The 16,670-nt window shown below is 38.0% G+C and overlaps 1 protein-coding gene across 3 annotated transcripts in view; it reads left to right on the top strand.

Moving 5' to 3' along the window:
* Nucleotides 1-16,670, top strand: part of KCNIP4 (potassium voltage-gated channel interacting protein 4) — a 493,012-nt gene that overhangs the window by 460,581 nt on the left and 15,761 nt on the right. For all 3 annotated transcript variants that reach the window (XM_027836423.1, XM_027836422.1, XM_027836424.1), the window contains one exon: nt 6,713-6,783. In XM_027836423.1, the coding sequence (XP_027692224.1) occupies nt 6,713-6,783 (71 nt within the window). The remainder of the gene's footprint in view (nt 1-6,712; nt 6,784-16,670) is intronic.

Raw genomic sequence — 16,670 nt, 5'->3', positions numbered from 1 at the left:
GATAGATAGATAGATAGATAGATAGATAGATAGATAGATAGATAGATGGCATATGGATGGATGTAGATAGTTTTACACACACACACACATACACACATGTATACATATATATATATATATATATATAAAATATCAATTTCCTAAGATAAAAAGCTTTATTTAATGTGTAAAGAGTCCTGTAACTTGTACTGTCTCAAGACATGAGATCTACACAGCGTTCATGGGAATTTTTGACATATTTTTGGAGAACAGCAAGTTCATGGACAAGGGAGATACTGGCACACTGGCTTTAGAGAGCAGATGATAATAGGAACTTTTAGGACATTTATGCTTGCTTCTATTCACCATGTTTATATGTATGAATGAGTTGTGGATATGGAGCAGGGTTAGGAACAGATCTGTGGATCTGTGAGAGTGAGACATGTGAATTATGTGGTGTTCTGGTCATCAAAATACATAGGATAATCTAAGAGATATGTTGATAATGAGTGAAGTGTACTTGGTATAAAAACAAATGAGGAAAAGCACAATGGAGAAATCTATTAAAAGCAATAAAATTGAGAAATATTTTTTCACCTTTCTAGTCGATGCATGCCCTGTTACATGTTTAGTATTCAACTTTATATAGTTTCTAAAACCTATTAGCCCACATCACTTTTACTAGCCCATCTAAGTTTCAACCTCCCTGTCCACCATTACCTGGTGTTTATTATTAATCCATTCACTCATTTGACATATTTATCATCTGCTGGTTATTTGCAGGTCACAAAGTAATGATGCATCTGATAATAGCAATAACTGATACTGACTTAGAGTTTTGCAGTTACTAAAGATTTTGTCCTTAAGCCTTATATAATTCTCAGAATAACCCCATGGAGATAAACAATATAAATCTCTATTTTACAGATGAGGGAACTAAGCCTCAGAGAGGTGAAGTTACTTTCCCAAGGTCACACAGCTAATGTGGCAGAGCTCAAGCCAATATCTTGTGATTTTAGGCTAAGTGTTTCCCAAACTTCACCAAGCATCAAATGACATTTGGTTCATACCTATGGTCAGATTAGATACAACTTTATGGCTTATTAACTCAGCCCCACTGGAAGTTGCATTGATATTTCTAGTTCCCAGTATTCAAAGGGTCATATAAGTAAGTGGTAGTGAATATAAACAGCCACATTTTCCATCACACCTTATTGTTATTATTAACAACAACAACAGCAATAATAGCTGGTATTTATAAAGCACTTTAAGGTTTACAAAGTTTATTAAAAATTATCTGATTTTATCCTCACAACAATCCTAGGAAGTAAGTACTATTATTATTTTCATTTTAAAGATGAGGAAATTGAGGCAGTGAGAGGTTAAATGACTTACCTGGGATCACACAGCTAGTAATTGTCTGAGATTAGATTTGAAGTACATAGAAACTTGCAAGAAGAGAGGCAGTTAGATAATACAATAGAGAGCTAGAACGAGTCTAGAAGATTTGGATTGTAATCCTGTTTCAGAACCTACTTTGTAACACTAGACAAATTGCTTAATCTCTATGTAGTGTCTGATTTTTCTCACTCATAAAATAAAGTGGTTGTTCTGGCCACTAAGATCCTTTCCTTCTCTAAATCTCTGTTCTTATGATTAGAGTCATATCCTTGGGTATTCTGCCAAAGTCCACTATGACTAGCTCTTCCCTGACTTGTACATTCCATCCTCATCTCCCACAATCATTCATATAAGCTGCCCCCTCTGCCTCTCTTCATCTCCCTTTTAGGTCTCTTTTCTTCCTCTTAGACTCAAGGCAGGCAACATCTCCTCTTTGAAGCATCCGCTCATCCTCTGGTATTCCCTCATTCCTCAGATATTCATAAAGTGCTTTGCCTGACCTCATCTTTGCCCCCAATCACTTCTGGCCTTGTTTATCTGTAAACTTCTTCAGGGCAGGGACTGTTTTAGTTTGGACTTCATGTCCCCAATACCTAACACTGGCCTTATACATAGACCAGTGGATGGAGAAAGGAACTTTCATCATAATATTAACAGTTAAAACATCCCTGGCTCTGGTATTTAATCAATTTTCAACTGAATTAAATGCTCTAAATTTTAACTACAGTTGTTTTTCACACTGATTTGTAAGAGCTATAGACTATGGTCTTTTTCAGGCCATGTCTATGATCAATCGTATAGGAAATATACCAATAAAATATCTGTATGTTTATATTAGTATTTCTTCAAGGGATGTATGAATTGTTATTAACATCCAGGGGTAGTGGGAAAAGCATTTAACTGGAAATATGTTATTATGTGACCTTGGCCAAGTCACTCCCTCTCTGAGTTTCAGATTCTTTGTCTATTAAATGAGGAATGAGCTCCAAGGTCTCATCTATGGAGAGCATCCCAAAGCTGTATAGACTTAATTCTTCTGAGTCAGTCAAGGAAACTTAAGAAACTCAGTGAAGCCATCCAGTTAAGGGAACTTCAGCACCTTGGATACAGAATTTTGACATTATTGTTGGTATGAGAATTGATAATTGGGCCATATAGCTGGTACATAGATAAAGGAGATCTAGTGTCTTCTTTCTGGTACCATTAGGCTTCTCTCTCCTGTGCCATGTAACTGAGCACCCTGTTATCACAGCAGTAGGTATCAGTATCCATTATCACATGGAAAGTTTGGCCAACTTTTTTTTTTTTTGCTTTTTTACACAGATCAAATATATTCTGAGTTCAACACAGTGCCTCAGCTACAGCATCTTGCTAAATTAAGTCCCTTGGGAAGACACATTAAAGTACTTCCCAAGGAGTCTAATTAGGGGTTATGTTAGGAGAAATATCATTTAATATATTATTATCTAAAAATGCTTTATGATACATTAGACAGCTCTCAAAGAGTTATCATTTTATGCATATTCTATCTGTAATTCAAATTTAAAATGTCAGTGTGAATGTGTTATAGTGTGATAGTTAGTTTTCCTAGGTCCCACAGAAAAACCATGTAACATTAATAAATGAACTTTGTCTTCATTGATAGTTTTGCTTGATTATGTGACAATTTACTCAAATAAACACTCTAATCACTTGGGCACTGAATTCAGATTTCATTAAAAGATGAACTTCTTTATGAAAGGTAAAAGCTATATAATTAATATAATATGTATAATATATAATTATTACTTTAAAATTTAAATTAAGTAAAATTATTGTCTTTGGGAAGATTTCCTTAAAGCAGTGGCAAGTTAGAGAAAGTTTTGTGTGAAAAAGTTAGTTTTTCTATATGACATAAACATATAATTAGGGAACACGAGAGTGGTTTCAACTTTTTGGGTGCTTTTCAAATTATATTTGCCATGGAGGGTGAGGAGTGGTTGCTGTGTCCTGTTGTCTACCTCCTTGACATCAGAAGAGAAAGATTTTCTCCAAATACTATTTTCCAGAGACTGGAGGGAATCCATCTATTTTGGAGATCAGTACAATTATCTTTCTATAACTTCTTTTAAATAAATATTTTGAAATTACAAAACTTTGAAAACACCATTTGAAGAGGATAAAGAGTTTGTGGTCTATTACAAATATTACACTCAAGGGAAATCCTACTCCTGGGGAGAATATATGTGTGAATGATAAGTCCACTTAATAAAGTCACTTTCAGAATGGACTTTTTTTTTTTTCCAAAATAGCCAAACCTACCAGCTAATCAGTTCACTCCTCCATAGGCTAGTAAAAAAGTTCAAAAAGTCATAGACTTGGAGCTAGATATGGAACCTTAGAAACCATCTTTCTCATCCATCCCCTTATTTTATAGGTGAGGAAACTGAGGCCCAGAGAGAGTGAGTGATTTGCCCAAGTAGGTGTCAGAAGTGGGATTTGAACCCAAGTCCTCTGACTCTAAATCCAGTGTTAATTTTACCCTGAACCACACTGCCTCCCTCTAGAAGCATGTTCTATTTACAGTAGGACAGCTTGCATCTTTTCAAATAAAGAATAGTCTGATAACTCTCAATAGTTTTACACTGGGGGGGCCTGACCTGTAATTGCATTAGTCTAAGAAACTTTTGCCTGAGGAAACTCGTGTGGGCTGGTACTTCCTTAGTACTTTACAGCCTCAGAGAGGTGTGTGGATCACTGAAAGTTTAAGTGATTTGTCCAGAGAGTAATACAGTCAGAATGTGTCAGAGGCTTCCTTGAACTCAGGCTTCTGGAGTCTAGTAGGAGATCAAGATCTCTTACTAGAGAATTCCTACAGTTCTCTCCCTGCCATAAACAAGTCAGCATAATTTAGTTCATTCTCATTCAATATGTGGTTTGTCATGAAGCCTTCCAGTGCATTGTGTGGATGTTCTACATATGATTTAGGGAAAGACTTGTATAAGATTTCAGTCAATCATGTCAGTCAATCAAAATGCTTCAATCAAGCATTTATTTAGTACCTACTACATACCAGACATTACCAGGCACTGAGGCTAAAAAGACTAAAATAAAACTGTCCCATTTTATATTTTATCTGGGGAGAAGATAAGTTCATATATAAATGGATAGAAGATACATACAAAATGAACACACTGCTTTTTGAGGAAAAGCCTCATGGAAAAAGTAACATTCAAGCTGAACTTTGAAAGAAATTTGAAGCAGTTTCTAAGAGGCAGACATGCAGCCAGTGCCTTACAAGTATGGGAGACAGGTAGTTTTTGCAAAGGCATGGAAGTGGGAGATTGGAAGAAGGCCAATTTGGTCAGACTTTTGAGTATAGGGACAGAACCAATGTCTAAATAAGGCTAGAATGGTAACTGGAGTCAGGTTATGAAGATTTAAAGACCAAACTGAAAGTTTTTATTTGATGTTAGAGGTAGCAGGGAGCCAGTGAAGTTTACTGAGTAGAGGAATAATATAGTCAGTCCTGTGTTTTAGAAATACATTGCTGGAAGCTGGAGAATGGATTATAAAGAGGAAAGACTGGAGGCAGGGAGACCAGTAGGATTTGCATTAGGGCCTGTGAGTAGAGAAGCAGACGGTTCCAAGAGGTGTTATGGATGTAAAATGAACACAACTTGAAAGTCAATTAGTGAGTGAGTGTGTCTCAGAGTGAGGAGCTAAGCAGTACTCACAAGACTGCAACCCTGAGTGACTAAAAGAATGATGGCACTATATGGATATGTTGAGTTTGAAATACCTTGGAGGACATCTGCTTCCAAATGTTCACTAAGTAGTCAGTGGTGTCAGCTCCTTAGAGCTAAGGAGAGAGACAAGGTGTACATACATACATGCACACAGATATATATACATATATACATGCATATGTATCTGTGTACATATATATGTGCATGCATAAATATATCTTGGAGTCATCTGCATAGAGATGAGAATTTAATCTATAGATAAGACCACCAAGAGATAGAACAAGGATAGAGCAATGGGGAATATATATACTTAGAGTTTGCATTTTGGATGATGATCCAACATAGGAAACTGAAGAGTACTCAGATACAAAGAAGAGCCAAGAGAGAACAGTATCATCAAAACCTAGAGAGGTAAAATTGTACGGGAAGAGTGGGGTAGTAATCAGTGTCAAGAAGGATGAGGATTTAGGAAAGTCCATAAAATTTGTTCTTCATAATTTTGGAGAGAGCAGTTTCAGTTGAGTGATTAAGTCAGAAACCAGATTACTAAGTGTTAGGAAATGAGTGGGAGGAGAATAAGTGAAATCCATGAGAGGAGATGGCTTTTTCTGAGAGTTTGGCTATAAAAAAGGAGGGGAGATATAGATAGCTCGAGGGGGTAGATAGAAGTGTCAAGTGAAACTTTTTAAAGATGGGAGGAGACCTACCTTTATTTGTAGTTTCTGGGAAAGAGTAGATCCTAGAGATATTTAAGATAAGAGAGAGAAAGAGGATGATTGTAAGGGCTACATACAGGAGCAGTCTGGAAAGGTTGGGATCTAGGGTCTTTAGGAGAAAGGCCAACTATTCATCAGAAACTAGAAAGAAGACCATGATGTCAAGGGGTTTTGAGATGTAGAGATGTGTCAGAGGCTTCCTTGAACTCAGGCTTCTGGAGGTCAGCTCTATAGACCCTGTACCAAAGGTCTCTTACTGGAGAGATTCTACAGTTCTCTCCCTTCCACGAACAAGTCAGCATAATTTAGTTCATTCTCATTCAATATGTGGTTTGTCATGAAGCCCTCCAGTGCACCGTGTGGATATTCTACATATGATTTAGGGAAAGACTTGTATAAGATTTCAGTCAATCAAGTCAGTCAATCAAAATGCTTCAATCAAGCTTTTATTTAGTACCTACTGTATACCAGGCATTACCAGGCACTGAGGCTAAATTTTGAAATAGCTGCTATGGGAATTAGGCAGAATCAGTTAGGGAAAATATACCAATATACATTGGTAGAGGGAATTTTTTCATGAGGAGTTTTATACCAAAGAAATCACCAGTCAGGCCCAAATCCAAATTTTTTACTAGAATGCATTTACAAACATTTTCCTTTAAACATGGTGAAATTAAAAGGGGGGCTGGTTAAATTCAGTTAATCAGAATACCCCATTTTCTAGCCACTTATTTATTGAAGTATTATTGTGATACAGTGTAGGGTGAAGAGGAAAATTCTGACAGATTAACTGTATATTTTATGGGTTAAAAAAAAGAGTTCTGCAAGCTATGTTTTAAAAACTTGCCTAATCAAGCATTTTCTTGCTTAATTTTTTTTTAATTTCAGATTCGACAACATATGCACATTTTCTGTTCAATGCATTTGATACTGATCACAACGGATCTGTGAGCTTTGAGGTAAGTCGTCTATCTGACAAATGAGTAGAGGTCCTGACAACTGTTGCTTTAATTTAAAAATTCCTAAATGTTATTGGCATTTCGGCAATTTTACCGTATTTGAGCATGGAAAAGTAGAAACAAGGAAAATGACATGCAGGAATCTCTTTTTCAGCACTGAAATTCAAGATACTTTTAAATTATGTATCACTCAACAGCAATAAAAATTACATCCTACAGTTAATTAGATGCCTAACACTTCAAATCTCTCTGGCATGGAAAAAGGTTAAGTCCCCTAATTTCATTAGTAATAGCCATTTGAGGGAAGTCTCCTATTAGAACAGTAAAAACTCAAGTTAATGAATCCCCTAGGACTGAAACTCCCTGATAACAAAGTTAGTCATAATTTTTAAAGACATCTTAATTTGTGGAGGCCAGGAGGCCTAGAAACAAAGTAGAATGTAGGTGGCAGATGAATTTAGAAAGCATTCTAGGTCCCAGAGGCTGAACAGCAGCTAGGGAAGTGATGGTAGCTGAGAACACGGCAGCATGAGAACATGACAGCAATTGGAACATTGACAGCTAAAATCACGGGATGCTAGAGGTGAGGGCAGTGATGATGGAGGCAGAGCTGGAGGAGAAAATGGCAGCGTTGTCGCTGCATGCATGGGACGAGAAATTCCCTCGAATACTTCCTATGTTGCTGTATCGCTCCAGTTCTAAGTTGATGGAATACAGGTCACACTCCTAAAATGAGGCCTTTTTGAAATGCAATACAAGACATTAATTCATGCTTTGCTGAAGGCAAAGCAACGTGAGAGGCACTAGGGAAAATATATCCAGTTTAGCATAGACATTGTCTCTAGTAGGGGGAATGACACAAACTCAGATAGCTGCAATATTGCATGAGAAAGATAGAACAGAAAGCAAGACATTTTATGGGGAGCAGGAGAGGCTTCCTGAACAAGGCGTTATTTGAGTTAGTCTTTAAAGGATGGAAATGGGGTCATGAAGAGAAGAGTTAGACACGATTGACACTACTGGAAACAACAATGGGGATTCATCAAATGAACAAGGGGAAGAAGGGCATTCTAGGTACAGAAAACAGTATGAAAAGGGGAAAAAAAATGTAGGTATATTTTTGTAACCACTAGTTGTCACTGTGATGCTTTCGAGGCTCACCTCACTTCCTCCCAAACCAGACTGTAAATTCCTTTAGGTCAGAGATAGTGTCTACCATAAACATGAAGTTTTCCCTAGTGCCTCTCATGTTGCTCTGCCTTCAGCAAAGCATGAATTAATGTCTTGCATTGCTTTTCAAGAAGATCCCATTTTAGGAGTGTTGCTGGATCAAAACTTCACATGCCATTCCTTTCTCTGCTTACTGGCTTGGATCAGAGGAAGGACTTTCTCCTCTCCTTCCTCCCACCCCCACCCATTTCCTTTATCCTTTGCCCTTTTCCTGGGGCAGGACAGAATAAGAGACTTAGTCATAACCTCAGGGGCTGGGATGCCTCCCTCCCAAAGTGATTCAGTCAACTAGTTTTTATTAAGTGTCAGCCACCTGCAGTGTTGGGGATGTAAAGAAAGATAAAAGACCTACTTTGGAGGAGCTTACAGTCTAAGGAACTCTTCTAGAGTCACAACAGGTAGCTATAATAATAGAATTGAAAGACTTTCATATGGAATCTTCTTTTGCTCCACTTATGCTTGGGTTTTCTGGAGATGATAAAGACATTCCCCTCCCTGCCCCGCCCCCACATGCCTCTTCAGTAAATTATTTTCTACTGAAATGAGGAGACAGAAGACCAGAGAATATGAAATCATTAACATAAATAGGTTGTGATGACCCCAGGTAGTCTTTTCCCCACTAAGCCAGAATGGTAGGGCTCTTGGTTATATACAGTGTGAAATATAAAATCACTTCAGAGTTGCCTTCTCCAGCCCAGTACACACGCCCTAATCAGAGTTAAAGATATGTCTGCAGATACTGGAAACTTACTCATTTAAAATTGGGAATCAGATTCCCAAAATACCATCAGCAGTGGTGGGGGTGGTGTTAGGGGTTGGGATGGAGAAAAATAGCTAAGTAATGTGTGGTACAGCCACTCTAACACAATTAAACTCAGAGACTTCTGAAGGTAGAAGCAAAAAGTTACTCTTTATTACAATCTTGTCAGAAGGGGCATCTACCCCTCCAGTACACTACCGGCAGGAGAGAGGCGAGGCACAAAGGACAAAGCAAGGTTATATATCTTAATGCAAACAACGAACTCCCACCCGCCACTATCCCTTACTCCCATTGGCTGAGAGGCAGGTTTACATTCTAGGTGCGAAAATCTTTCCCATTCCCAAAGAACAAGGAAACAGGGTATAGCCAATCCAAACATACATGTCCTTATTTAGTATACTTAATGCTGACGTGGCAGTGGCAATCAGGAGGGAGTTTTTAGGGTCGAATTCCTATAGGTTTAGGTAATTTAAACTTATGGCCGGTTTGTTCTCTCAGAGCCTATCTCTAGTTTTGAGACAGTCTTTTCATCACCACCCTGAGAAGTCTTCACAGAGGTTATATCATTCAGTCCCCCCTCTTATTTCATACTGTCTGAAGACTTCTCACACCATCGTCGATATAGTTCATCAACCAGCTTGCCACCTTGTTTTATACTATCATACCACACCCCCATTTTCATAGTCCTTGTTTCCCTATCATTATTCCCCGGACTTGCTGAAACCTGTTCCCTTAAAACCCTTAATTTAACAGATTCAGAAAAAGCCACATCACTGTGGAAAGTTTCATTGATACTTTCAATCATCATCTTTGTATTGCCAGAGCCTGCCCTCTGAACTCCCACTGTGGGTCCTACTGGGATAATCTTTAGTGAGATTATCAATCATTGTACTAGTACCTTATTGCATGGAACTATACAACATCCTACGGCAGTTAATATTCTAACCATCCCTTTAATTAATTATCTATCTCAGAGTTCTCTGCCAACTCCTCAGCTAAAAGTGGTTAAACCTTGCAATGCCTTAGTGATGGTTCTATCTGGGGCTGTGCTACTGGGCAACATTTCATCAGGGGATTTTGGGGACCTAAAATAATATGGGAGAAAGTGAACGACGCATTGACAAATTAAAAAAGGGGGGAGGGGCAGTCCCCTTATTAAGTACACATACAGAGACCCAAAAGTAACAATAAATTGTCCGTTTGAAGCTTCAGAAGTCTCTTCTCATACAGCTGTCTGACATTCTGGACATCATCTGGTGAAGTCTTCTGGTCCAAGTGCCATTCAAACAGTGTCCAGCAGACTCTCCTCCTGCAGAGATCCTCCTTCTTATGACCTCTCTCTCCTACAAGATTGATCGTAACACAATTTTAAATTATCTTGCCAATAACTAGGGCAAATAATGAAAGTTAACTCAACCCCCATGTCTCCACATGGGTCAAAATTGGAACCTTGGCCAACTGTCATATTTTAAGAAACTCAAATTAGAAAAATTAAAACCTAGCCTTACACTCTGAATTACTTCTAGTTCCATTCCTTGCATTAGTTCATTATTCATTCCTATTCATATTCCCCATCAGGAGGATGAGATTCCCCTAATGAATTACTAACACACTCCAATATATAGTAGTTAATTTAAAACCAGTACATATCAAATACTAAAACAGTCCCAACTTCTGATCATGTACAAATAAATAATCCTTAATTAAAATGGATGCTTCTTTCAAGGCATTTACAAGATAAGTCACAAGCTATTCCTCTTTTAACATTAATTTATAACAAATTGAGACAACTTTAACATTAACTAAGTATTAACTAAGTAACAGAATAATACCCTACTTCCACAATCTCTTGGCTAATTATCCCCTAATGATGGGGTATGGATCCAAGCCAAGACCTTTGCCCCTGGCCCCAGAGAGAATCTGGCTCCCATTTGTCTATGGGCCCTAGAAAACCCTTGTACTTCACTTAACTGGCCTATATGGTTTATCTCCAACAAACTTTCCCCCTGTCGAAAGAAGACCTGGGCTGAACTCCTTCAGGCAGGATCCTCGTGTTGTGACCTTGGAATCCTAGCACCTCCAAACCTCCAGACCTCATCATAACCATTATGGGAAATTAAAGGATCCTGACTTATACACAGGAGTGTACTAGTAACAGATATCAAGACTGAATACTTAATTCTGAAATTCTAGGCCAAATAACTCAATCTTATACTTACATCTTCCTATAGCCTCAGATGTTCCTGCATCAATCTATTGTTTAATAGATTCGATATTTATGCCTACAAACTTATGATTGTAGGAATTTGCCATAAAAGAACATAACTAAAGTAAGAGAACAATGCTTCCCCAGAGTCATGTCAACTCCAGGCAGAAGTTACATATATATGACCAGTTCCATTGAGCCAGACTTAAAGTCTGCCAGGGTTCATAGTGGGGAAATTGAGTCAGGAGAATCCTACCTCAGCCATGCAGAAAAGTCATTCTCCCGACCTTCCCATGAGAACACTCTCTTGCAGCTCATAGATGCAGCTCACAAACCTCTTTGCAGGTTGCTGACATCACAGCTCAGTAGCTCAATCAGTTCCTTGTTAGCCATACCTGGAGTTAGACTCAGAATAATAGTTCATTAACAGTCCCTAAGGTCTTAGATAGCAAATTCCCCTTATCAGTGTTTTCAGGTGGGAATATAGTTTAATTCGGGAACATCTCCAAAGTGAGCTCTAAGTAGTTTGCATAACTTCTTACACATGTTCTGATTCCTAATAATGTCCTGAATAAAACAAAGTTTCCATTAAGATCATAAGTTGCTATTCTTAATAAATTTGCCTCTCTGTTTCTCAAGCTTATTTATTCCTTTCTAACCATTCTTAATCTGAAAGAATGAGACACTTTTAGGATCCTATACATATGATAAGTTCAAACAGTAATTTTAACTATTGCTAGGCCATGGAATGAATTCCGATCAAAACAATAAGATCATTGCTATTTACAGCTTATATGCTTTGGTATTAATCACTAGCCTTAGATCTTTTATGCTGCTTCCATTGAGACTATTTCTCTAAAAGCACCCAGTTAAGTCCAGTCCAAGGACACAACAGACCCAGGAATGAAACTCTAAATTCATAGTAGGTTTGGACATAATTTTCTTGCAAATAGAAATTTAGTAGGCCCTCTAAAAGAATATCAAAGATTTTATCAAAACTTTTTTTTATGAAAGTATCTCCCTTTCTCAAAAACAGCTTACAATTTCCTAATTACCCTAAAATTCCTAATTACCTAAATTCTCTAGTCAAAAGGTACCTATAAGAATTATGAGATTTTACAAAATCTTTTCTTTTTTTGCATAATTACCAGGTTTCTTTTCACACACACACAAAAAAATATTTTTACCAGTGCTTGACTTAACAATAACTCCAAATAGCTTAGTTAACAATTTTAAACGTCATAAGTGAAAGCCACATAATCCCAGCTAAAACTTCCCTTTAAACATAGACAAAACTTGGAAGTTCTCATTTCTTAAATTACAATATTTAAAAGGAAATGTTACAAAACAGGACCATATACAATGCCAACAGCCTCGATTCATTCCTTTTTCTCTTTTCCCTGAAGGCACAATTAATTTAACAACATTCTAGATTATAAAAGAAATTGCCCTTTCAGCAACATAACTAATACAGTTGCTTACCAGATTACATCATATAAGAAAATTCAGAAACAAGTAAGCAGTATATTAAAACTTGAAACAGACCCAATAAAAATCTTTCTTTCTTTCTGAACCCCTTCACCTCGTCCAACAGCCTCCAGGGACCGTTCCCGCTCCTATAGACTGGCTTTTTTCCTATTATCTATGCTAGCCCATCATTGTCTTTTACTGATAGCCACAATGAAAGGCCAGTTGATGAGATTATCCAGAGATTTGGCCATGTGGGAATAGAATTACCAAGGGTGGAAATGGAACCTAGGTGGGACCAAAGGTGGGAAGGGGTCTGGGGCCATAGGGAGGCAAGACAATGGAGGGGAGATTGGGTGTAGCCACAATGAAAGACCAGTTGATGGGGTTATATCCTCAGGGGAACGCCAGAGATTTGGCCATGTGGGAAAGTCCTTTCTGGAGCCCAGGTTCCAATCCCATCATTACCACAGGGCATACATTATAAAATTATTTCCACAATTGCAATAAACTTTGAAACGACCCATTATCAACTTAGATGGATGTACTTCTAAGTCATTTTGTACAGAAAATCATTCATCTCATCATTAATATGTTGAGACTATAACTTTAAACCACCATATATTTTTATAATAGTCAAGATTTTAAATAAAATCTGCTATCATAGTCTTATAACCAAATACACCTCACTAGGTATTTAACAGTTTTCAAATTATCTCATCTTTATCACTAAAAGACCCACTGCAGGTCAAGAGTTACCTTAACACCATTTCTACCTCATAATGGTCCCTCAGATTTTACAATCTAAGAGTTTTAGAAATACAATACAATTTAGAAATACAGTAATAACTTAAACAATAAACTTCAGATAACATCAATTGCATTTCCATATTATCACATATAGAAATGACACTCTTATTACTCTTATTACACTTTTAACTTTTAACATTAACTAATAATGACATCTCATAACAACCATTATAATTATTTTTTATAGAATAGTAAACTTAAATCCAATCAGATCTGAATTTAAAATCACTAATGATAAACATTTAAAAACATTTTTGTTTTAAATCCAATACTCTTGGCTCTTTAAAAGGAAATATTTTCCACAAATTTATATATTCCCTTAAAAAGACACATGGTGACAATTCCTGCTTTAAATTCTCCTTTTCTTTCCTACTTCCTTAAGGGAACTAAGAAAAAGTCCCCAGTCCTTTTTAGCAGCTTATCAGATAGAGCTACCCACCTGAGAATCTCAGGCTTCAGCAATTTGAATCAATGTTAACTAGATGTAATCAATTTTCTCCCCTTAGGCAGAAGGCCTCTAGAGTTCCAATAAGTAACTGAACAGCCCAGTTTACATAACAATATCCAATCACAATGAGCTGCAAAATTTTCATTTTCAATTCTTCTACCCAAATTACACCCACCAAGGCAGGGGCAGCTTTGAACTCTGAAGGGACATAAGAATTGCAAATCCAGAGAAAAGCACTCTCCCCTTTTCTTTCTTGTCTTTCCTTTCACATTCAGAAACTTGGCCAGAGTTAGAAAGTAAAGAGAGAGAGAGAGACAGATCTTTTTTTTTCCAACAATTTCCAAAAGCTTCCAAATCTTTTACTCTCAAACCCTCTTTTCACACTGTTCATGCAAATAGCTTATACTTTTCTTCCTACCCAGACTTCTTTCATTCCTACATGCTTAAACTTTCTTGCCTTTCCTTCTGATAGACTTTGATTAAAGTCCCTTTAAAACTGCACATATCTTATTTCTTTCTAATTCTAACCTGATACTTCAAAGATCCTTCTTGACTCACCTTTTACCAATCATATAACCTAAATAATATAGTATTTGTCTCTCTTTTTCTCTCCCATCCACTGGCTCCTCTGAGGCTGCTGTAATTAGGGAGGGAGAGGGGGAGAGAAAGAAAGAAAACATTTTTTTCCAAGTAATAAATCCAGCTGCAGTCCCCACACTCCACAGGGTCTCAGACTACACAGACACACAGACAAATGACAAACAGAAACAAAGTCACAAAACAAATCCTGTTTATGTTTTCGTGTCCTTTTTTTTTTTGTTTTGATAGTGCACTTAATTACTCAATTTGTTCCCTATAGTTTTGGTAATTCATCTCAATCGCTAAACCTAGCCCTTAAGGGGCTATCTTCCGGAATATCAAATGGCAGCTTCTGACCTGCTATTTTAGACTGTTCCTTGCCCATGATTCCCCTACTAATGAGGAACACACAAAGGAATTTGATCAGGAGAGATCACTCTCATCCTCGAGTCAGAGACCGACTCAACAATTACAATTAATCACCAGAAGAGGTCACCGTCTCCCCATAGTCACCCGAGTGCTCCTTCAATGTCATCAGAAATTTGGCCGGGCAGAGTCACCTCAAAACCCGGAGTCAAAGACTCAGCAATTAGTGAATTTGGTTGAGGGTTGTCGCCTTCCCTTCAGGTCAGAGACCTACTAATAAGGAGACATAAGAGCCACTTACCTCCAGGCTGTACGCGTACAACTTACGTGACTGATCCAATGCACCTTAATTGCTGCCTGAGGCCAGCCAACTTCACAAAATCCTATTGCTGTCCTGAGTTTAACTTTCTTTCACTTTTTGCTTCCCCAAGTTCTCTCTTTGAGTTCTCACCCAAGCGGAGCAAAAGAACCCTAAATCTGGCCTTAGGGCTGTTGGAGAAATCTCCGGTGGCGCCCTGACCCTCATGGTCCAGATTTAGGGATCTCGCTGACAGGTGGGCAAATCTCGGTGGGACCTCCAAAGCTGTGTGGTACAGCCACTCTAACACAATTAAATTCAGAGACTTCTCAAGGTGGAAGCAAAAAGTTATTCTTTATTACAATCTCACGAGAAGGGACATCTACTCCTCCAGTACACTACCAGCAGGAGAGAGGCAAGGCACAAAGGACAAAGCAAGGTTATCTATCTTAACACAAACAAGAAACACCCACCCCGCCACTATCCCTTACTCCCTCTGGCTGAGAGGCAGGCTTACATTCTAGGCGTGAAAATCTTTCCCATTCCCAAAGAACAAGGAAACAGGGTATAGCCAATTCAAACATACATGTCCTTATTTAGTATACCTAATGCTGACGTGGCAGTGGCAATCAGGAGGGAGTTTTTAGGGCTGAATTCCTATAGGATTAGGTAATTTAAACTTATGGCCTGTTTGTTCTCTCAGAGCCTATCTCTAGTTTCGAGACAGTCTTTTCATCACCACCCTGAGAAGTCTTCACAGAGGTTATATCATTCAGTAAGAAAATGGGAAACTTTTTTTTTTCAAATCTGTATGAAGGAACATAGGTGTGAAGAGGTGTAGACAAGGGTAAAGAAAGTGGAACAGGAAGACAATGTTCTACTCATCTATAGTATTTCACAGCCAGAGAATGTGCACTAACACTTGGGAGGAGGAGAAAAAAATACTCCATCTACGGATGCTGAATTTCACAGCTGGGAAACATTCACTAATATTTGAGGCTCACTTTCCCTAGTCCATTTGCTCATGGCTCATCTGTTTCTGGTGGGTAAAGCTTTTGACTGAGAAGTCCACTGGACACCATCACCCCACTCCTCTGGCAAATGCCTCACTGGGCCATTTCTCTGCCATCTCTCCTGTTGCTGCTCCTTCTACAAAATATAAAACAGTTGCACCTCTCCTCCTCTCCTCCTCTCCTGTTCCAGAAATTAAAAAAAGGATGACTACATCTTTTATGATTCTTTGACATCATTCACATTTACCTTGTGAGATTTTCAATACCAACCTTCTCCATGGGATGTTAAACGTGTCTTTACAAATGGCACTGAGTATAGACCAGGTTAAGATGTTAGAGAAACCAGATTTGGGGGAAAAGCAAATTAGGTTTGCTAATGATGAAATATGTTGCTAGAACATTTTCTTCAGTTTTTGAAATATTGCTGAATGTAACATAAATATTTTCCAGCAAAAGATAAAAATAGGAGCTGAGTTCATCTAATAAAGAGTTTTGTTTTTAATTTCTATCCTTACATAATTTGTGGTGAATTAGGAGGGCAAGAGATGCATGTGTTTGTGTTTTCTGGAGGTGATAAAGATACTCTCCCCTGCTTCTCTCTCTGTCTCCATCTCCGTCTCTCTGTCTCCGTCTCTGTCTCACTGTCTCTCTGTCTCTGTTTGTCACACACACACACACACACACACACACACACACACACACACACACAC

This window comes from Vombatus ursinus, unplaced genomic scaffold (genome assembly GCF_900497805.2).
Source record: "Vombatus ursinus unplaced genomic scaffold, bare-nosed wombat genome assembly UNPS02014818.1, whole genome shotgun sequence".
Lineage (NCBI taxonomy): Eukaryota > Metazoa > Chordata > Mammalia > Diprotodontia > Vombatidae > Vombatus > Vombatus ursinus.
The sequence above is the reverse complement of the archived record's forward strand: the minus strand, read 5'-3'. Positions and strand labels throughout refer to the sequence as shown.